General features: G+C 42.6%; 1 protein-coding gene across 1 annotated transcript in view; it reads right to left on the minus strand.

Annotated features, from left to right (window-relative positions):
- Positions 1 to 24,268, minus strand: part of PTPN2 (protein tyrosine phosphatase non-receptor type 2) — a 77,261-nt gene that overhangs the window by 17,308 nt on the left and 35,685 nt on the right. The window contains exons 3-5 of the mRNA XM_065889680.1: positions 17,922 to 18,022; positions 11,279 to 11,377; positions 6,722 to 6,859 (exon numbers count right to left, since the gene is read on the minus strand). Of these exons, the coding sequence (XP_065745752.1) occupies positions 6,722 to 6,859; positions 11,279 to 11,377; positions 17,922 to 18,022 (338 nt within the window). The remainder of the gene's footprint in view (positions 1 to 6,721; positions 6,860 to 11,278; positions 11,378 to 17,921; positions 18,023 to 24,268) is intronic.

Consider the following 24,268-nt stretch of genomic DNA (forward strand, 5'->3'; position numbering starts at 1 on the left):
AACCTATTTTCCAGATGAGAAAACTGAGGCGAAGGGTTAAGTAATGCACCCAAGGTCACACATCAGAAAATGGCAGAGGCAGGATTAGAGCAGCACTTGGGTTCCCAACTACTGACCTGCACCATACATGCTGCCAGGATTTTCTTTAATTCATACATCATGATGAGTGGATTCTATTCTATTTTTTAAAATCTCTACCAGTTTAATTTTACATTCTTTAATGGTTTCTTTTTTAAGAATTTCAAAGTTTTAAAAAATATAATGTTCCCCGTTATATGAGTTATCTTTTAGATTCTGCTATACAGGCACAGAGGAACAACTCAAGAATTAATTTAAAGAAACAATCTTTACATTTTTAACTGAAATTGCTCTCCTAATTGCTGCTTTTCCCCATGGTAACAATTTCCAATCCTAGAACTGCTGACATGGCTTTGCTGATGTGCTAACATGATTTACCAACATGCTAAGTGTTTCCTGTCTCGTAAAGCCTGCCTGGCACTCACCACCACTTCCTGGACATTCTCAACGACCTTTATTTCTGACTAACTCATTATGAAAACGTTCCTTGGCTTCTGCCAAAGGCCCTCTGCCCCCAGGAGCACTTCTCTGCCTTCTGCTCTTCATTCACAGAGGGAGCGGCAACCGCTAACACATCTTTGCACAATGTTTCAGCTTTAATTACAGGACTATTTTGGAAGAAGGAGCCACAGAAGCAGCATAAAAAACCCTGATTTTTTTTAACGGTTACTTTTACAGCATCTACCTTTCAATACAAATTTACAAAATTAAACTTAGCTTTCTTTTTTTAAAAAACAATATTTCCCTTTTTTTCAGTACAGATTAAGACTCCTAAGTCCCAGACTCAGTTATATGAGGTACAGCACTGATAAAATACAGTGCAGAAGTTAAAAAAATTTTTTAATTATACGCATTTAGTGACTAATTTTTCTTGACATCCAGCTTTCATAATTCCAAGTACACTGTGATCCATAGGTTCTCAGTACACTGAAGGCACTAGAAGATTTCCTATTACTAATTAAAATGCTCATTGTGATTATTAAAATTCAAAACATTTCCTTTTAAATTCCAAATTAATTATGCTAAGTGAAAGCAACAGACTCTAAAGGCTGTATACTGTACGATTCCATTTACATGACAGCATGGAAAAGACAAAATTATAGGAATTGAAACCAGCCCAGTGGTAGCCAGGAGCTGAGAGTGGGGCCGGGCTGACTGTACACAGGCAGCGTGAGGAACGTGTGCATGCGCGTGCACGCGTGTGTGTATCTAGGGGATGGTGACAGAACCGTTCTTTATCTTGATTGGGCAGGTGGTGACACGAATGCACTGTCAAAACTCAGACCTATACATCAAAAAGATTGTATCTTACTGTATGTAAAAACAGTGTTTAAAACATTCCAAATTAAGGAGGCTAAACTGTAGCTTCCTTCTAGAAAACCGTAAATGGCAGCCATCTGATACCCACACAGGACTGGGGTCCTAAGTCCTTTCCTCCATCAGCCCAGGCACACGGTTAACTCAAACGCATCTTCCTTTAAATGGGGCCTCAGATTCCAGTGGGTGTCTTTAACCCTCTCCCCCGACAGCAGCCCTGCTGCAGTCCTCAGCCACCACGCTGTGCTGACCATGCACAGAGGCCCAGCCCTGGTCCATATGGGCCTCAGCCAGGTCCAGGTGGACCTGCTGGAGGTCCCAGGCCTAGGAGGGGTGGTGCCAGGGCCCTGCTCCCAGGGAAGTGTTCCCTGGAGTGTGGCCTATACAGTGTAGGTTCAACCATGCATCACCTCCTGGCCCAAAACCTACAGTTACCCCACAATCCTGGGCAACTACTTGCTTTCTCTTTGCTTATATGATTTTGGCTCAAGACTAGTGGCCTCTTTATTTCTTTCAAATTCAGGTCACACTGTCTGGGATGCTCAAAGCCAGTTTCCAGAAATGCTCACCACTGTATAATACAGTCTTTCTCACGAATAGATTTTTGAAAATCCATCTTTTTCTTCCGTGTAGGACCAGACTAAAGAACTTCTTAGAGGTTAATTTTGTATTAATTCACTCCTACTGAAACAAGATTCAAAAAACTTAGCTCACAAAAAAAAAAATCACATAATTCCCAAAGGGCCACAGAAGTAATAAGATCCATATGTTTACTACTCTGGTACAAAAAAAAGTTTATATGGGGCTTCCCTGGTGGCGCAGTGGTTGAGAGTCCGCCTGCCGATGCAGGGGACACGGGTTCGTGCCCCGGTCCGGGAAGATCCCACATGCCGCAGAGCGGCTAGGCCCAGGAGCCATGGCCGCTGAGCTTGCGCGTCCGGAGCCTGTGCTCCGCAGCGGGAGAGGCCCGTGTACCGCAAGAAAAAAAAAAGTTTATATGAACGATTGGATACCTTTTCCCTCTTTTTCATGCTGGAAAAAAAGCGAGAATGGGGGGAAAGGGTTCCAAAGCATACAGAGCTAAAACAAAATTCATCTTTATTCCAAACAGTCTCTACATTTAGACTCTACAGTTTCTGACAAACTCCTAGTTTCAAACAGCAGACTCACCCTTCCCTCCTGCTCGGTCACCAAGCCCCTCAGTCCTGCTGTGACACCCAGTCAGCTCCGTCCCTTCTCACAGCCACCCCTCACACCCCACTCCAGCCGGTCTGCACACACCTGCCCAGTTTTCTCCATAAGGCACTACATCATGGACACCACCCTCTCCACAAAGATGTCAGCAGTTCACCGTTCTTCTTAGGGCAAAATCTCATTTACATTTATTTGAAGAATTTTAAATGTAACGTCTTTGAATCAGATGACAAGTTCATGGTCCGTGGAGGCCAGGCAGCTAAACTATGAGCTGAGTAGGTATAAGAGCTGAGAGCCTGGGGGTAATTTAAGTGTGCACTGTCTAGAGCCATTTAAATGCAAGTTAACTATAATTGTTATCAATATAAGTAAGACTATAAATGTTCTAATATTACTTAAAAATCTATACACTCTACAGCCCCAGGCCCAATTTTCACACTTTAGGCACAGAAAGAAGGTAGCAAGATTGTTTCCAAGAATTTCACAAGCCCCAGTTCCGTCACCTGTAAACGGGGTTTAAGAAAGTACTGATCTCACAAGGCTGCTGTGAAGGGTAAACAAGGCAACACCTGCACGTGGTGGCATGTGAAGAGATGCGGTGATCTCTGACACAATGACACACTCACTGCTGCCTTTACTGCGGCCCCTGATCCGCTCTCATCAACTGTAACCTCTCCACATTTCCAACCTCCTCACCTGTGTTTCCGCTCCACCTGGAGAGAAGCAAGCTTGTCGACCCCACCCCTCCCTTGAGGTCACTGCCCTAGTTCAGTCCCTCACCAGCTCCTGCAGGATCCCGCACTGGCCGTGTTAAATACGTGGTCACCATAACTCACTCTGGAAGATGACTGGAACTCCCAGGTGGGGAGGGGAGGAGAGCACCAGGGCAGGGGGCAAGGGGCTGGGTTCTAAGCAGGGGGCAGGGCAACGCCCAAGACATGGTCGGCAGAGGCAAGGCGGGGGCCGGCCGGGGACTCCTGTACTGGCCACGGAAGGGCTTCCCAGACCTCGGTGGAAGGACCAAGCCGTGTTTCAGGACAAGCACTCAGGTGTGGGGTGGTGAACAGGGTACTCGGTACAAACGCAGAAGGGGTACAAGGGCAACAGGTAAGGACCCTGCCCATGGGGAGCTGAAAACCTTGTTATGGTGTCAAAATGTACACATGCGCAAGTGCTGCACAAGCTGGGAAATGGTAAGATTTAAATTATGAAGAGAAGCGTAAGAAGATCCTAGCTGTTAGAAGTGAACGCATCACAGGTACATTAAGTGACCGATGTGAGAAATGGGCACAAGCTGGACAGAAGAGTGCACAGGACATAAACAGACAGGAGAGGAGGACACCCGGGTGGCATCTACCCCTGCTCTGGGCAAATCTACAGAGGCAGAGAAACAGAACTCAGCATGAAAACAGCCTTCCTGGAACTTGATACACATAAAGCTGGTCGAGGACACTACTGAAAATGGTGAAGGCCAACTAAACAGAAAAGCCCAAAAGACAAGTTCTCCAGATGACCTGGGATTTTAAAAGCCCCTCAAAACTATCTTCATAGCTTAAGCCACAAGGCCTCTTTTAAAAGCAGACATGGAATCTCTTCACGTGGGGCCAGAAGTTCAAACTCTGAGCTCTCATCATGACGCTGGAAAGGGCTGCTGGTGCTTTACTGCCCACCAGACATGAAGTCTCTATGGAGCAGGGCCTGACAGGAGGCAGCTCTGGCCCCAGATCTGTTAAAAGGCACAGCCAGACTCCTTTAGAAGCAACCTGGTCCTCTGAAACGCAGGAACCTCCACCCAGACCTGCAGGTGAGGCCGGCTGTCCCTCCCCTACTTCATCATCACCTTCTCTCCTGCAGCGCGTCCTCCGCTGCCCTGGCTCCTGCAGCCCTTCCCAACTCCAAGGGAGCCGCTGACAACAGGAGACCCCACACTGAGTCTGAGGCACTGTCAGAGCATTAATTCACTCGATCATCGTAACAACCCTACAAGGCAGGTGTGTCATCATCCTCGTTTTGCAGATGAGAAAACAGAGGCACAGAGGTTAAATAACGGGACCAGTCACACAGTCAGGAGTGGTAGAGCTCGGACTTAAACTCAGGCCACATGGTTCCTGAGTCTAAATACTTAACCAAATGCAATTCTGTCTCTCCTACTGAAACGCTACTTTATTCTTCTAACACAAGCAAATGCAATTCTGTCTTTCCTACTGAAACGCTACTTTATTCTTCTAACACTCCTAGCTCTTACTAAAGATTGTAAAATAGAACATAAACTGTTGCTATTTAATTATGGTGTACTCTGAACCCAGGGCAGTAAGAAATCACACAATTGCCAGCAATTAAAACATAGGGGTTGGCCTGCTCCCAGGGCGGCCTCAACTTCAGAAACTTTAGAACCAAGGATCTTCCTTTACAACAATCAGCATCTTTTTCAAAAGACTTGGTCCCATCTCATTAGAAGTTAGGAGATCTGGATTTGAGTTCTGGTTTATTACTTATTAACTGAGTAATCTATTTATGGAAAAAAATCCATTAACCTCATGGATTTTCAGGTTTTTTTTTTTAAGTATGAAAACCAGGGATATTAAGAATATTTACTCTGTCCACATTTTAGGAAGACTGTAGGACAAATGATACATATGTGAAAATACTTTGCAAAGTGATAAAGAAAATACAAAAGTTATTCAATCTTATTATTATTTGAGGTGTAATCAATGCTCAGGACAGAGAAAAACACCTATGCCCACCTCCTTCTAAATCAATTTTAATGCCACAAGCAGAGGAGGTACCTGGGATCAGTAAACACCATGAGAAGATGATTCCAAGACCCATGAGAACTTTATGGAAACGCAGCTCTGTTTCTGGGAATGAGCACTGGACAACCCAGGACCAAGTAGTAGCTGATGTATTTCAATACAGCTTAAGATACATGCAAATGTATGTATGTTTGTATGTATGTTTGGAATCACTGGTGCAAAATAAATACAGTGAGGAGATTCATAAAAAAGCCTCCTCCCTGGATGACCTAAGAGATCCCATAATAAGCTTAGCTATGAAAGTCATGGAAGCTGGACCTGGCCCGAAGCACTCGGCACACATCTGTACTTATAGTACGTAATAAAAAACAGAGAGGTGTTTCAGGAGATCAACCATAAAAGGTACTTCTGCATATCTAAAAAGTGTATATATCTCCCTTCGCTACAAAGCTTTTTTTTTTTTTGGTTAATGATCACACGTTAATCACTCAATTCACTTAATAGTTAACTAAAACAGTATCTCACTTTAGACTAGATACATTCCCAAAGCCATTTTTGGGCAAACATTTTCCTATTTTGTAGTTTTTCTAGTTTCTAAGAGCATCTCAGAATCACTCTTACTTCATATTTTCTAGTTATTCTAATTACGAACCAAAGAAGGCAAAGAGGTAAGTGGGAAGAGGGGAGAAGTATCTCAATCTTCAGCCTGACAACAGCAGGCTCACAACCCACCCTGTACCTGTATCTCAACCAAGTACCAGGAACGAGTCTTATATTTCTGGAAAAAAATCCAAGTAAATGTTCTTGAGACCATATGGTAAATTTACTTCATCATTTTCACCAGTTCAATAAAGACAAATTTCCATGTGACTAATCCCTTGAATTAACAACACTCTCAACAGTAGTAAGTATCAGAGCTGGTGTTTACAGGGTACCTGGTCTGTGTTAGTGCCTCTGCACACACACCCTCACCCGACCCCACGGCCCTGAGAGGGAGGCACCACCATCTCCATCCCACAGATGAGGACAGACTTCAGGAGGTCTGGGAGTAGGTACACTAAGTAGCAGAGCTGGATGTGAATCCAGGTTGGCCTGATTCTAAAGTCCTCTCTCTTAATCCCCAACTAATTTTAGTAAGTTATTCTGAATCCTCAAATATTTACCTGAATTTTAAAATTCTTAGTTTCTAGGGTTTCTTGAGAGTCCTCAGAGAGCTACCACATATAGGAACAAAATCTATAAGGAAAAGGTTATGGCTGTACACTATTATAGGTTATTATTGAAATGAATGGGCTGCCCCAAACTTCATATCTAAGAACAAAGAATAATCCTTAAAATCATCATATAAAGCCCCATAGTTTGGGCATGAAAAGTCTTACATTGGTGTTTCCTAACTGCAGCAGATGGACTGTATAATAGGACTTCACGTCTTCCGACAGGAACTTCACACTGAAGCCTGTTTCCTTAAACAGCATCTCTCGGTCATCCTTTGTTGGCCAGTACTGTGCACATTTAACCTAAATTTAAGAATTTAGGTTAATGCATATGACTTTTTTTAGTTTATAGACATAATGAAACCATAAAAAGCTGGAAAGGAAAACAAACCACACACACGCTATATATTTTTCAAGTACCCAAATCTAAGAACAGTCGCACTACGTTTGATGTTTAATGTATTTTAATAAGATTGACATCTTACAAAAGCAGGTTTGTAAAATGTTCCTCTAACTTATACACTAAAAAAAACCCCCATAAACAGATATCATGTTCATAAAATGAAAATAAATTTGTCATTTCTAAAGCAGGGTAACGTATATTTTAACATCATACTGGCATTCACACTATTTTTCTATAAATATCAAACTCTTACAAGAATCTTATCTTCAAACAGTATTGAAAAGGCTTTATTTTACAAGTATTTTCCATAAGTACCCATTAATCTGCTACTAAATACTACTACATATCTAGAAATAACATTGTATACCTATTTACTAAAATTAAGTTGGGGAAAGAATTAGAAGATAAGCTCCCTTTACCTAGAGTTGTTACCTTTTGGCAGAACTATTGACATGGAATTTGTGTTTGTGACAATAAAAACATCTTCCCAAAAGCCAAATTATGAGGCCAGCAGGCTGAGGTCAGGTGAGCTAGAGTCATTTCATTAGGAAAAACACCAGAAAAACATCCTTGTAAAATATGGCCATTTCTCCTTTTCGAAATCACAAATAGCAACAAATAACAAACAATAAAAATGTTTCCAAAACAAATGAATACTATGAGCTGACACTTCAAAAGGTCAGCTTAAAGACATTTAAAAAATGGCACAAGAAGTGAAAGAGCATAAATTAGAATTTGAACAACTTAGAAATGAGGTGACAGAAAAGAAAAAAGATTCAGAAATAACAGAACACATTTCATCAACGAAGACTAATTAATTAAACTAGGGAAAAGAGATGTGACTAAACACAACAGATGATGCCTTAAGAGAAAAAGGAGGACATTTTTAAAATAAAAAAAGAAATGAAGAGAGAGACAAATAGGATTAGAGAAAATGTGACAACCATAAAAAATAAGCAAGAAAATCTAACACATGTATAATAGGAGGACCCAAGAAAAGAACACCAAAGCAAGCAAGGGAACAGAATAAATGTCAACAAGTATAATTCAATAAATTTTTCTTAAAGAAAGAAAAAATGTCTGAAATCACATACTGAAAAAGTACTCTATGCCCCTGGACAAACTGACCCAGAATGACCAACACAGAAATATTTTGGTAAAATTATTGGGATTTGAAGGAAAAAAATCCTTTCGGTAACCTAGGTAAAAAGAATAAGTGACTAATAAAGGAAATAAAGATGTCCATTTGACTTTGACAGTAATTTGTAATGCCAGAAGAAAATGGAGTAATACATTTAAGTTGTTCAAAGAAAAGCAAATATGAGCCAAAGATTTTATATTCTGCCAAACTGACTGTTAAGCACTGAGCCAGCAGATGAACTGTCATTGGCACGTAAGACATCAGGGACTATGGTGCCCATGAGCCCTTCCTCAGGATCCTCTGGAGTATAAGCTACAGACAAAAAGACTGGAGAGACACCTCAACATATAGACTTACACAAAAGAGGCATAAGGGACAGAGTATAATGTGCTATAAACTCTGACAATGTACATAAAGTACAACTTTAAAAAAAACAGAGAATGGGAAAAACAAAACATTTTAAACTTTTTTTCAGTAGTTATTTTGGTGATGGAGTTGATTTTGTTATTATGACTATTTTCTGTGTGCAATATCAGACAAAGTAAAAGAGTCAATATAAGATATTTGATATCACTAGTGCCTTTGAGAACCAGAATTCATGGTATGGAAAACACTGTAACAGATATAAAGGATAGAAAGGGTTGGGCCAACCCCTACAGGCCTAAATTTGAATCAGAAATATCAGTATGAACACTAGCGCTGTGTTATCTTAACACAAAAACATATTTTTCCTTAGCTCTGTTCACTGAAAAGACCAACCCAGTGGCAACAAACATCCCTATTTTTGTTGTGACCCTGAAATACCACTGCCCACTGAAAGAAATTAAGGCCCCTTAAAGAAATGGCTGATTCTTACACAAGAGTTTAAGATGAGCCTGCAATATGGAGTCATTCCAGACAACAAGTAGCTATGAAGACTCTTGGGTCTGTGTAAAAGAACTCAGGGCCCAACTTGAAGAGTTTCCTGCTGGCCAGTGAAGGGGCAATCTGACTACAAATAAGGATAATAACTGCCATGGAGTGAAATGAATCAAGGATGTTTGAATCCGTGACTTCACAGTACCTGATGCCCTCCCGCCCTGCCCCCACACCAAGAAAACCTAAGTGGTCACATGTTGAGGACACTAGGGAATCAACTTCTTTTGAAAACTGCTTTTCCTATTTAAAAGTGGCCAAGGGGCTTCCCTGGTGGCACAGTGGCTGGGAGTCTGCCTGCCAACACAGGGGATGCGGGTTCGAGCCCTGGTTTGGGAGGATCCCACATGCCGTGGAGCAACTAGGCCTGTGCGCCACAGCTGCTGAGCCTGCGCTCTGGAGACTGCGAGCTACAACTACTGAGCCTGCGTGCCACAACTGCTGAAGCCTGCGTGCCTGGAGCCCGTGCTCTGCAACGGGAGAAGCCACTGCAGTGAGAAGCCTGCACACCGCAAAGAAGCATAGCCCCCACTCACTGCAACTAAAGCCTGTGAACGGCAATGAAGACCCAACGCATCCATAAATAAATAAATTAATTATTTAATTTAAAAAATAATAAATAAAAGTGGCCAAGTAACAAGAGTGGGAGGTTGTGTGGTTTTTTTTTTAATAGAAGTATTCCAACAAGAGCTCCTGGAATATCACTATTTTATATCCCCTAATTAAGGAGCTAAACACCGACCAGCAACAGCTGCCACCATCATTACGCTGACAAACATTATGCCCCCACCCACAAGGTGACCTTCCCCCAGACAATTAAACCTGACTCTAGATCCAACCACTGTAAATATGATTTCTGATTTCTGGTGGCAGTCTTTTTTTTTTTTTTTTTTTTTTGCAGTATGCGGGCCTCTCACTGTTGCGGCCTCTCCCGCTGCGGAGCACAGGCTCCGGACGCGCAGGCTCAGCGGCCATGGCTCATGGGCCTAGCCACTCCACGGCATGTGGGATCTTCCCGGACCGTGGCACGAACCCGTGTCCCCTGCATTGGCAGGCGGACTCTCAACCACTGCGCCACCAGGGAAGCCCTGTCTTATCTTTTTATTATACTAATTATACTGCAGAATGAGGGATGAAACTTATAATCCTCTAGTTGGCAACGCTGCTCAAAATGTCCCAACTGATAGAGCCCCCATCACTTGAAGCATGAAAACCACTGTAAACGACTACGCTGACATTGCTGGATACTCCGGTATGTTAACGCCACTTCAGATCTGAAACAGACTAGAAAAACCTTCACCACCATTGAAAACTGGCAACTATTAATTTAGAAAAAAGGAAGAGGGATTTCCCTGGTGGTGCAGTGGATAGGAATCCGCCTGCCAATGCAGGGGACACGGGTTCGATCCCTGGTCCGGGAAGATCCCGCATGCTGCGGAGTAACTAGGCCCATGTGCCACAACTACTGAGCCTGCGTTCTAGAGCCCATGTGCCACAACTACTGAGCCCATGTGCCACAACTACTGAGCTCGCATGGCTAGAGCCCATGCTCCATAACAAGAGAAGCCCCCACTCGACTAGAGAAAGCTCGTGCACAGCAACGAAGACTCAATGCAGCCAAAAATAAATAAAATTAAATCTTTTTTTTTTTTAAAAAAAAGGAAGAATCAGGAACCTGAAAAGCAGAGTAGTCTAAGACCTCAGGGCTGAAAGAGACCTGACAGACAATACTTTCCAATTTGCATGTTTGACAGAAGAGGACCCTAAAGCCACAGAAGCTGAAAGACTTACCCAACGTCACACCACTAATTAGCACTGGGTTTACACTGCACTTCAAATGTCAATAAATTTATACATTTCCATACTTACTGCCTTGTGACCTAAGAGCCAACGGTAATTTATAAAGGTTTTAGAAACCTGTCACTTTAATCTTTTATAAAATTTCCAAGATTTTGATAATAATAAATTGTAAAGATTGTGATAAAGCCTACAGATTCCAAAGATCTAAATACCAGTACTAGCCAATACTGGCTCCATTATACTTATATCTTGGAGGGTAGTGGTCCGCAATTGTTATTTAAATATTTAAGGTAAAAAAGGAAAAGGATACATTAGCTCTTCTGGTCAGAATCACCCTGACCACTAGCCTTTAGCAATTAAAGGCCAAAACTAATGAATGAATATCCCAAAAGAAATAAGAAAATATTTATAAGTTAACAATCACAGGCAGTACACTAAGTTGTAAATATCAAGTATTACTCACCGATTCTTTCTCCACAATTCGGTTTAGCATGACAACTGCTTTGGTCTTTTGCTGCCAAACCATGAGCCAGAAATGACAACCTGTATTAGGAAGTGGACCCTGTAAGAACAGAGAAGGAAAAGTGGGTAAGAGAAAGGGGACAGAGTAAGGCTCCGAGGAAACTCCTTCAGGGAAGCTTCTCGTTTGAGAACAGTGTATCGGATCATAAAGAGTAAATCGAAACTTTAAATCCACTTGAACTAAAAACAGGTCTGTGCTAGTTAGGATTACTGATTATCAATGATCAAAACTGACTTTTATTTACTTAGGCAGAAAAGAAAATTTTTCAGGCTCTCAGGTGACTTTCAGAGTTGAGGGCTGGAGAACCAGGCTTGGGTAGGAACAAACGTTAAGACAAGATTTTGTCCAAAGAGGAGTGTGCTTGGGACAGTACTCCCAACCTGTCACTAACATCACCTGCTTTGCTGGTACTGCCATCCTAAGGTGGCTGTAGTACTCATGCACAACCTGTAAGCAAACCAGGGTCAAAATCACAGGCGCCAAGTTCTACGGGTTGTATTCTAGCTGTAAAGGAGGCAGGCAAAGGCGATTTCTGTCCCCTCCAGTCTCTGCCGCAGAAAGAGAGGCTCTGCCTTCCATGATGAGGGCAGCCCTGCAAAGGAGGAAGTCTGCGCCAACACTGGCCTGCAACCAACCCAAGTTAGCTACAAAGAGAATTCCAGAAAAAGCGGAAATTTCAAAGCACCTGAACCACTATGAAACTGTTAATCTACAAAACCAGAGAATGTGTAACCTCAAGAGCAGAGTTAAAAGGGGTAACGGTGCATATCACAATACTGCCATGGGGAAAAAAAAATCAAATCATATTATGAATTTCCAATTACCTTCATATTTTGATTAATCGGTAGCACAGGGCAGAATAAAGGGCAAACAAGAGATGAGAAGGCCATGCCCAAACTTTAACTATTTTAAGTGAGCAAAGATTAACATGAACGAGGTTTGACTGTACCTCCAGGAACTCAACAAGCATTCACCTCGCAGGACACTGAGAGGCCAGGTCTGACTAGAGCTTCAGCTCCACATTGAAAATAAGGCAATTCAAGTGGTGCTACACTGAAAGCAGCTTTAGGGTAGTTGTATCCCTGGTGTGTAGTGGGTGTTGGGTAAATATTATTTGAACTAATAAACTCTAAGCTCTAAGTTATACCAATGCTAGAAAGGGATTGGGAATCCTGAGGAGCTGCACCCTCGGGTTTGAGGGACTGTTCCCCTCCTTCGGTGCATGTTATCCAATGCTTGAGTTACTTCCAAAACCAAACAGTGTGAAGGTAAAAACAGCAATGAGAAGAACCCCAGTAAAATGAATGCTGTTTCTTTTGTCTAAAAAAATGGACAGATCAGTTCACCAATGAAGTTGCTCCTTAGTGTGTTCACGCACATGTGCGCATGCACACACACACACACACACACACACAGAGACACAGACACACACACACATTCTGTTAGTGGTTCTGAAATGGGAGAGGGTTTCTCAGCCCTTCCACTTACCAGCAATACTACCTATTTTTCTTGTGCAAAATGGAGATCTATACCAAGGGACTGATATATACGTTTTTAGTTTTCATAAAACTCAGAGGGAAAAGATGACAAAAATAATAAGCAACAAAGGACAATGAGAACAACTGCAGTTTTAATAAACACTTAGCATCTTTGGTTTTCTCTATCTTTTGAAATATTTTCTGTGCGTGTTCTCTGTTCTAACGTACTAGATACAAAGGCAAAAGCAGTCTCAGATGTCAAAGAGCTTACGACAGAGGCAAGGAACGGAAACACATCAAGCACCACAACAGTAAGGGGTAAACCATCAGGTCTGCAGGAGTAGGAAGGATACTGGCGCAGAGCCTTAAAAATGAGGAGGGCACTGACATGGAGGAAGGAAGGGTAGGGAATCAGGATCCATTCCCAGCATAAGGCAAGGCATGTGCAAGTTTAGGAGACATCTGGGAAAAGACAGTTAGATTGCTGAGGGCAACATGGAGGTACGTGGTAGGAAACTGCACCTGCAGAACGGGAGGGTCTCGAATCCAAGAAATAGTCACCGAACTCTTCTTTAAGGAGTAAAGGGATACGACCAGATTCGTATGTCACAAAAAATAATTCTAGTGGAATTGTTAAAGATGGATTAGGGAGGATGGACTGGTGACAAGGAAATAAGTTAAGAAGCTACCACTTTGGTGCAGATAAAATTCAAGAGAGCTCTGAAGAAGGGCAGGGCAGCAGAACAAAGGAAAGCAGAACAAAGGACACATGAGGAGGACAGCTTTAACCCATATGAGAAAAATAGGAAGGGGGCTGGCATGGTTTAAAAAAAAAGAAAAAAAAGAAAGAGTTCGACATAGAAAATGCAGAATTTGTGACATCAATTGGTCACGTGGGTAAAAACACCCATATGGATGTTGAAAAATATAAGGCAGGGGGTGGAGGCAGGGGTGGAACTCTGTCAGGACACAAAAAAGCTCTCCAACATGGACAGGAGGTTTAAATGAGATCACTAGGGTATGAGTCAGGCATTTTCTTTTACATGATGAGATTTATAATGTTTTATAAAAGGGTTATTACTATCATTACTACTACCAATAAAAAGCAGTAACAAATGCCACAATAAATACTCCAGGGACTACTCACCACAGTACCAGGCACTATATGAGTTTTTATCAGCATTGTTCTATAGATAATAGAGATATATATCAATAATATAGGTACACACTTGACTCTTGAACAACACGGGTTTGAACTGCAGGGGTCCACATATAGGCAGATTTTTTTCAATAAATATACAGTTGGCCCTCTTATCCATGGGTTCCGCATCTGCAGAATAAACCAACCTCAGATGGCAAACTTAATACATGATCCATGATTGGTGGAATCTGTATATGTGGAATCCCAAGGACAGAGAAGGACAACTATGCACTTGAGCACCCATGGGTTCTGGCATCTGCAGAGGATCCTAGAGGCAAACCCCCCACAGATACCAAGGGACGACAGTACAGGCTTGGGGAATAAGTAATGTGTCCAAGGTCACACAGTAGTTTCAAGACAGCAGATCTGAATAATTAAGAGCAGAACCATGCAGTCTATGGAGACCGTGTAGCTTCACATCCTGGCCTCATTCCACTTGTTGCATGGCCTTGGTAAAGTTATTTGAAGTTCCTTTGTCTTTTTAGGTGATTCCTCTTGTTAACATAAGGATAACAATAGTATTTACCACAGAGGGTTATCCTGAGGCTTAAATTACACAAAACATAAAATATAGAACAGTGTTAAAAACTGCTAGCTGTTACTATTTACAACAGCCAAGACATGGAAGACATCTAAGTGTCCATCTACAGATGAACGGATAAAGAAGATGTGGTACACATATGCAATGGAATATTGCTAAGCCATAAAAAATAATGAAATAATTCCATTTGCAGCAACATGGATGGACCTAGAGATTATCATTCTAAGTAATTCAGACAAAGACAAATACTATATGATATCACTTACATGTGGAATCTAAAATGTGATACAAAAGAAATTATTAAAACAGAAACAGACTCACAGACAGAAAACATACTTACGGTTACCAAAGGGGAAAGGGGAGAAGGGATAAATTAGGAGTTTGGGATTCACAAATACACACTAACATCTATAAAATAACAGGATTTACTGTGTAGCTCAGGGAACTATATTCAATAACTTGTAATAACCTACAACAGCAAAGAATGTGAAAAAGAAGAGATATAGATGTATGTGTGTGTATATAACTGAATCACTTTTTGTACACCTGAAACTAACACAGTATGGTAAATCAACTATAGTTCAATAAAATAATAAATAAAAGATTGCTAGCTCGGGGACTTCCCTGGTGGCACAGTAATTAAGAATCCGCCTGCCAATGCAGGGAACACGGGTTCGAGCCCTGGTCCGGGAAGATCCCACATGCCATGAAGCAACTAAGCTCGTGCACCACAACTACTGAGCCTGCGCTCTAGAGCCCGTGAGCCACAACTGCTGAGCCCATGTGCCAAAACTACTGAAGCCCGCGTGCCTAGAGACCACGCTCAGCAACAAGAGAAGCCACCACAATGAGAAGCCTGCGCACTGCAACAAAGAGTAGCCCCCTCTCCCTGCAACTAGAGAAAGCCCACGTGCAGCAACAAAGACCCAACACAGCCAAAAATAAATATATATATATTAATTAATTTAAAAAGATTGCTAGCTGCTAGCTGTTAATTTTACTTCCCACTAGGATGTGAAGTTCATAATGGCACTTTTTTTTTTTTTTTTTTTTCTTTTTTGCAGTACGCGGGCTTCTTACTCTTGTGGCTTCTCCCGTTGCGGAGCACAGGCTTCAGACGCGCAGGCTCAGCGGCCATGGCTCACGGGCCCAGCTGCCCCGCAGCATGTGGGATCTTCCTGGACTGGGACATGAACCCACATCCCCTGCATCGGCAGGCGGACTCTCAACTACTGCGCCACCAGGGAAGCCCCCATAATGGCAGGTTTATGAATGGCTGTTTTATTCAAACGATGCTGCCACAAAGTAGGTACTCAAGGCTTTGCTGGATGAATGAACATCCAACGAAGCAGCCAGACTGGGATTCAAATACAGATACTATGAATCCAGAGTTTACCCTCTTTCTTAAGATACAAAGGTTCAAAATGTGGTCCCAGGGAGTTGAAGTGATGAGTGTAGACTGGACGGAGGAAAAAACCTAAGTCAGAATCTTGAGAAACAACTGCATTTTTAGAGACTAAAGATGAGAAAGAGGAATGGATAAAAAAAGACTTGAAAAAAAGAGAGAAAGAAAGGGTGTGATAAGGAATCTAGGGTAATTATTCTTTTCTGTTTTTTATCATTATGGTTTTTTCAAATAGAAAGTAAATGTTTTTAACTCTAAAAATGAGTTTATTAAAAACATGAATGCACATAATACTTCAAATATTACAGAAAATGGGAAATTAAAGTCTCTCTTTTTTCCTAATTTCCAGAAATAATCAGTAAGAAGAGCAAGTGTATAATTTATTTAGCCAGCCCCTTGCAGACTGCTTCAATTCTACTATTTCTGGCCCTATGCTATTAAAATGAAGTTGTAACAAACATCCTCACATGTATCTTTATGTCTTTACGTATTAGACCCCTGAGTATTATAAACTTTTAAATCTCTGCTGATCTGACAGGAGAAAAGTGGTAACCGATTGCTGGTTTAAATTTATATTCCCTAATTACTAGAAAAGTTGAGCATCTCTTCATATGTATATTGTCTATCTTTATTTCTTTTCTTTGAACTGTGAATTTATGTTCTTTGCCAGTTTTTTTCATGGACTGTTTCTCTTTTTCTTTTTGATTTACAGGAGCTGCTTTACTTCAAGTAAAAAACAGTGATTAGGGCTTCCCTGGTGGCGCAGTGGTTGAGAGTCCGCCTGCCGATGCAGGGGACACGGGTTCGTGCACTGGTCCGGGAGGATCCCACATGCCGCAGAGCGGCTGGGCCCGTGAGCCATGGCCCCTGAGCCTGCGCGTCTGGAGCCTGTGCTCCGCAACGGGAGAGGCCACAACAGTGAGAGGCCCATGTACCGCAAAAAAAAAAAAAAAAAAAAAAAAGAGTAATTAATTCTTGTTTCCTGTGAATTAGAGATAGTCTAACAGTTCATAGTTACATTAATTTGAATATCTTCTTACCATTTTCAACGGTTTTCACTTTCAGTAACAGGTTATTCTGATCTGAAATGGGTTCTTTAAAAATCTCAAACATTATAAATATACAGCTTATCTTTTTAAAAATTTAAGTATAGCTGATTTACAATACTGTGTTAGTTACAGGTGTACAGCAAAGTGATTCAGTTACATACATATATTTTTTCAGATTATGCTCCATTATAGGTGACTGCAAGATACTGAATAATACAGCTTATCTTCTGAATATTTAAAATTCATTAACTGAGGGAAATGAGAGCACTGTTAATTAAATCTATTATTTGATAAACAAAGGGTAGCTGGTGTGGATAAACCAAAATCATTTCTGCTATCTCAGAGTGGAAGAAAAGTGCTGTTGGAACATGGGTGTGGCCGGTGTGCTGAGACGCAATCGGGCAGGAGGCCAAAGGGGCAGCAGGCTCTTGGGCCGCCCTGTTGGTTGTCTGGGCACCTGGCTCATACCCTCACCTGCCCTGACATCCAAGGCCTGTCCACACTCTGAAAATACACGCCAGGGTGGGGCAGAGAAGAGCTTTCAAAGGGCCTCTCGTTCTGATTCAAGTGATGTAAAGAGAAGCAGAAGGTAACAAAGCATCAACAAACCAAGGCTTTGTAACCAAATATTCAATATAAAGCAAGGAGGACAACTGGCCAGAAGAGAACCGGCCTAGCCAAATTTCATGAACAACTTTCTTTCAGAGAACGTGTAACACTGAAGATTACTTTTATCTGAAATATACACAGCTGCAAAACATTATAACACCATTCATTACATAACAACAGAAAAAACTGAAATAGCATTTCATCTCCAAAAGAAGTCAGGACACACTTCTTGCTGGTGTTTTAAAGAAGACCAATCACAAGAATGGCGGTCAGGCATCGGCTGCACATCACACCACTTGCCTGTGTTAAGATGTAACTCCTCTGCGCCTCTTCTATGTCAACTAAGCTGGCATTAATATAATCATTTTCAGCATTTTGCAGTTTAACACGACTGTGATCATCTGAAACAGAGCATGACAAATCATACCGTCATTTCAAACTTGCATTTCTTTTTTATTTTAATATTAATTTTCTGGATATTTATAAAATGATAGAAGAGACAAAGAAAAATAAATTGGCACCCCAGTAGAATCAAATCCCAAATTACTCCCCTTTTTACTATTTTTTAAAAAGATTATTATTTTTGGCTGCATCAGGTCTTAGTTGCGGCACGTAGGATCTTTGTTGAGGCATGCAGGATCTTTCATTGCAGTGCACGGGCTTCTCTCTAGTTGTGGCACGCAGGCTCCAGGGTACATGGGCTCTGTAGTTTGCGGCACACAGGCTCTCTAGTTGACGCACGCGAGCTCAGTAGTTGTGGTGCATGGGCTTAGTTGCCTCGCAGCATGTAGGATCTTAGTTGCTTGACCAGGGATCGAACCTGCGTGCCCTGCATTGTAAAGCGGATCTTTACCACTGGACCCCCAGGGAAGTCCCCCAAACTACTCACTTTTTTAAAAGAAAGTACAAAGATGAAATCCTTTTGTTTGTTACTGTGTGTTAGAAGGAAGTGCTTCTGTTAGTGGTAGTTTAGCTGTTGTTTAACTAGAAAAATTGACCAAAGAGTAAAACATAGTAAAAGAAATAAAGCACCTATCTTTCTAAAAGTAAAAGGATGGTTAAGCTTCTTGATGCCTCAGAACTAATAAGTCTACCTACAAAATACAATGGCCTTGGGCTTCCCTGGCGGCACAGTGGTTGAGAGTCCGCCTGACAATGCACAGGACGTGGGTTCGTGCCCCAGTCCAGGAAGATCCCACATGCCACAGAGCGGCTAGGCCCATGAGCCATGGCCGCTGAGCCTGCGCGTCCAGAGCCTGTGCTCTGCAATGGGAGAGGCCACAACAGTGAGAGGCCAGCGTACCGCAAAAAAAAAACACAACAAAAAACAACAATGGCCTCAAATAAATAAGACCAGATCCCCACAGTAACTACATTTCATTTTCTTCATTCAACAGATGTGCATTCAACTATATATAAATAATTTTTAGCACTTAATTATATAATTAGATCAAGTGCTAAACTATATTTAACACACTTGGAATATTCCAATTCTTTAAAAGACAACTAAAGATACTTCATTACTTAGATTGTGTTATAACATTTCAGATATACTAGTTTTTTAAAGTGAAAATCTCACAGATTTAGAATTGATGCTAATTTAAATACGTGGAGCACAAAACTTTACCTATATCATTTTGGAGGGAAGAGAAGAGAAACAAGACACTGCGAGAGGAAGCACACGTATAGTAACAGAACTAGTGTTAACTCAGAATTCTAAATGACAGGCAGAGGCATATGACTGAATTATAACCTACATGCATGTTTGATGTCTAACTAGAGAAAATGTTCTATTGTAAACTGCTCCCCTCAAGGCAATACCAAACAACCATTCTCTCTCCCACTTTTAAAATTAAAAAACTGTTCACATTACCTCCATGTGAAAGAAAATGTTAAATGGCTTTAGTTCCACACATCAATTTATGTGAGATGTTTCTGCTGGATTGAACCCAAGACCTCTGTAAATATTACACGTCATGTGCAAACAGGAAAAGCGAAGGTCTTGTTATAGTAAATCACTTATACTAGTGTTCTCGGAAAGATGATGTCAACAGTCACTTTTTTTTTTAAGTCATTTTTTTTTAACAGTTTGATCACTCTTTAACTGTTATGTGAGAGAGTAAAAAAGTCAGCTACATAATTAACAAAATAAAGACCATACACCTCCTAGATAACACTTATCAGAAGAATAATGCATGCTTTTAGAATGCTACACAATCCCTAAAATTCAAGTTCCGCCAAAATATAATACCAAAGGAACGTATTTCCTCATGCTGTAATCACAGAAAGAACAGAAACCCTGGAGACTAATCATATCTATCGCACAAGTGAAAAAAGCAATTTGGCAAAAAAAGCAAGAATCCATAGGCACTGTAGGTTCCCCTACAGGGCGCTGGGAATTCAGTTATCCGGCAAGTCATCCAGACCCTTCCATAAGCCTGGAGAAAGACCTCAGGGGTGTTTTAAGGGTATCTGACACCCTGCCTTCAGGACTTTGAACTGGGTTCACTGTTATTTTCTCTCCAGTGTTAACATCTATACCTGGTGTCACTCCAGCTCATTAAAAACATGAATCACACACCCCCAGATCCGTTCCCTGGAGCCCGAGTGCTGACCAGTAGGGGAGCAGGGTGTTACCTGAAAGGCACCCCCCAAAAGGAAGGTAATCCTTGGGAAAAGTCTAGCTATTTAGAACTGGCTACAAGTGTTGGCTGAACCTATGTTTTCTCCTCAGGACTGATTTTCAACTTTCAGCTACATCTAACATCATTTTAATTCTTCTGTTCCATTAAGAAGATTAATAAAAAATGCAAAGCATGTAACTTTTTGATTCAGAAGAGAATCTGTGTAGAGTAAAAAACGTAAGAGTTTCTTGTGTTAAATAAAACGTATCACTTTAACACTATCTACCAAGTTAAGTATAAACATTTCAGGAAGTGAAACTATCAAAGCCTTTTTATGAGTAATTGTGACTTAATGATTTATATTCTCTGGCAATGATAACAAAGAGAGACAAAGCCTCTTTTCCGACAAAGAACCACTTACTGTCTGGTCTGAAATATCTGTGAGGGTGACATGGGTCCCCTTAACACTTGAGGTCAAGTGTCTCCTCTCCCTGCCCGTCACGACTGGTCAGCCCCAAACCTGTGAACGGTTCACTCCAAACCAAACTTCTGACTTCTGAGTTAGAAAAAAACCGAGGAAGTTACAAGCTTTCTCCCCTCCCCAAAGCAGTTGATCCTGCCTAAGAATCTCTGAAATGAGACTACCAGATCAGAGTCCCACAACATCGGGGCCATCAGCACTTTATCATCATTCTAAGTGTATGGTTATCCCCCTCTTCCTTATCTTTTAAAGGATGCAGCAAAGGGAGAAAATGAAGATGATTCAAACTATATTGCAGGAGAGGCCACAAAAGCAACCAAACCACACCTCACAGGAAATCTGATTTCTCAACATCTAATAACACCACTAGCAGGACGATCAAGAATGCATACTTTTCTCCACAGTGGCATCATCGGGGTGAGGGAAGAAATGCACACCCCATGGACTGTGGCAATGAGCTGGATTAGGCAAACTTCCAACCATGAGTCCCCGCACCTCCCACCCGCAAACAGCCTGTTTTCTGAGAAATGGCTTCATCTGTCAAGAAATGACTGACTCTAGCTGTGGCCTGAGCTGACAACACAGATTAGCTTCCTCTTTCAATACTGTCACAATGAGCTTTTCCCCCCACCCCACCCCCCCAGTTTCATGTTTTTTCATTATTGTAAAGACATCTCCTTATGGAAAGTCTTCCAGGTCAAACAGGAAGGGCTCACATTTATGCCGAGGCAGAGATCAAGAACAATGAACAGAAACTGGGCAGAAGACTGACTATCAGCACAGCTTTAACAGACTTCCTGCTTCAGGCTCCATTCTCAATGGGGGACAGTAAGCGTTCGGCACTGATTTCCACACCACGTGGCGCTTCCCAGCCAAGAATGTAAGCATCTGACAGATGTGTCAACTCTCTTTAATTCTACAAGTAGATACTGGAGGCACAAATAACACGAATTTTCTCTCATAAATCAAGCAATGAGCCAAAAGCAAAGCTAGGGCTAAAACCCCGTCAGCATTGACATGGCCATGTTAGTGGAGAAGAAACAAGCCATCGTGCAGAGGGTCAGCATCTCAGCTGTCTCCTCAGCAAAGTAAAACCATACGAGCTGAACGGTTCCTTTTCTGACGACATAACCAACCACGACAGCTGTGCAGGACTTTTCACTCCTGGGACGTGTCAGGTGCTCGCTGCTCTCCACCCTCACCCCTCATACCCTGAGTCGTGTTGTGCACGTTTTGCTGACACTCGGGCCAGTCAAGTCATCAGCCTCGATTGCACCCTAGAGAAGCAGCAGCAGAGGCCCAGAGACGCCCCAGATCCTCCCCGGCATCGCTGCCCACCCTGCTCTTTGCCTCAGGGATGACTTCCGCCTCCATCTCTGCACACACACCTCACCTCTTGAAGGCCTGGCCCAGGACTTCCCTTCTCTGATGGAAGCCCCCCTCCTGCACATCCCGCCCACCAGACCATGTGCTCTTTAAACTGACCACCTTCCACACTTGGTCAACACATACATGCCAGGAGCCAGGCAACCAGGACAGAGAGATAAGACATTATTTGTTTCAAGCTTTTTAAAAGAAAAAAAATCCTATCAGGAAATAAGTCCTAGTGCCGTACCATGCTGCGCCGAGTATGGTGGGAGCAGGCCAGGGTAAGAGGAGGGGAGGGGGCTTCCAGCAGGAAGAGCAGCAGGAAGAGGAGCACAGGGGCTGCCGAGAAGGACCAGGAGGAGGAGAGGCCCTGGCAACTCCGCACGAGCACCTGAGCTTCGAGGAAAGAACAAGCAGCGGACAGAGGACGGGCTGGAACAAGGACGGCCTGACACTCGGGTGGTCCCATCCATCGGGGCCCGTGGCACAGCTGCATGCACCGGCCACCAACAATGCTGTGTGGAGCGCACAAGTGGGCTCAGCCTCCTCCAAACGAGGGGCCAGCTGCCTGCACATATCCACCTCTCTGAATCCATCATGATTCCAAGTTCCTAAACTTGACAGGACAGTGTTAACTGGTTAAATTCTGCCTCCACACATCCCCAAACTGAAAAGGGCACCTTGAACCCACCCCAGAGTCTCTGAGATGGAAAGACTGGGAGGTGTCCTTACAAAACGGGTAAAAGTCACCACTGTCGCTTGAACACGGACACCTTTCCTCTTCGACAACATCTATAAAACAAGACATGGGACTTCCCTGGTGGCGCAGTGGTTAAGAATCTGCCAGCCAATGCAAGGGACACAGGTTTGAGCCCTGGTCCGGAAAGATCCCACATGCCATGGAGCAACTAAGCCGGTGCACCACAACTACTGAGCCTGTGCACTAGAGCCCGTGAGCCACAACTACTGAGCCCACAAGCCACAACTACTGAGCCCGTGCTCTAGAGCCCACGAGCCACAACTACTGAAGGCCGTGCACCTAGAGCCTGTACCCTGCAATAAGAGAAGCCACCACAATGAGAAGCCCATGCACCACAACAAAGAGTAGCCCCTGCTCGCCGCCAACTAGAGAAAGCCCACTTGCAGCAATGAAGACTCAATGCAGCCAAAAATAAATAAATTAATTAAAAAACAAGACACACCACGCTTTGGTCTCACACAATCAGTGAGCCGCTCACCACTTTCCTTGAAGCTCAGATCTCTCCTTCTAGGAGAAAGGAAGGGAGAGGGGGTTGGGGGACGAATGGTATTTCCCTTTCATCCACAAACCCAGGCCCCTGGAACCCATCAACACTCCTGGGGAGCTTACCTTCTCGCAAAGGGAGACAGCAATAAGCAAAATAATTAAATATTTTTATTACATGTTATACAGTAATAAACCCTATGGGAAAAAAGAGCAGAGTAAAGGGCAGCTGTGCTGGGAAGGGGGGCAGGTTGCAATTCTAAACAGGTGGTCAGGTTGGGCCTCACTGTGACAGTGACACTGAAGCAAAGACTTAGAGGAGGTCAGCCACATGAATATTTGGGTCAAGAGTGTGCCACGCACAGAGAAGAGTGAAGGCTTTGTGATGGGTACGTGCCTCACGTCTGGGGATGGCGACTGCGGCACAAGCCCCGTGAACAAAGGGAAGAGAAGCGCCTGAAACTTAGGTTCAGAGTTGAGAGATCCTGTACTGATTCATTAGTCTCAACTCCTAAATCCAACTATCAGAGAATAGAGGCTTCTACTTCCGTTTTCTCGTAGCACCTACCAGCACGGTGTCATAACAATTTAGGCTAGCAAGTGGTCAAGCATTGTTTATACAATGAATTCCAGAAAATGTTCATATTCAAACTGCTAAGCTGTAGTAGAATTTTTTAGAATGACATGTCAGTATTAAAACACTCTAAACGTCAACAGGAGGTGAAACTACAACTGACTTGAGGAGTAAAGTAATTCAGCAAAAAACAAGAGCTCAGAAAGCTTCAGGACTTTTTAGTAGAGGCAACTGGAATCATGTGGCCAGATGAGAGAGAACAGTGAGGGAGGCGAAGGGGCGTGGGTGTGGCCCCGGGGTCTTCTCTGGCTCCATTGGCCCCCATGGCCGAAGAAGCCGCTGTGACCTGCACGGAGC

This window comes from Phocoena phocoena, chromosome 13 (genome assembly GCF_963924675.1).
Source record: "Phocoena phocoena chromosome 13, mPhoPho1.1, whole genome shotgun sequence".
NCBI lineage: Eukaryota > Metazoa > Chordata > Mammalia > Artiodactyla > Phocoenidae > Phocoena > Phocoena phocoena.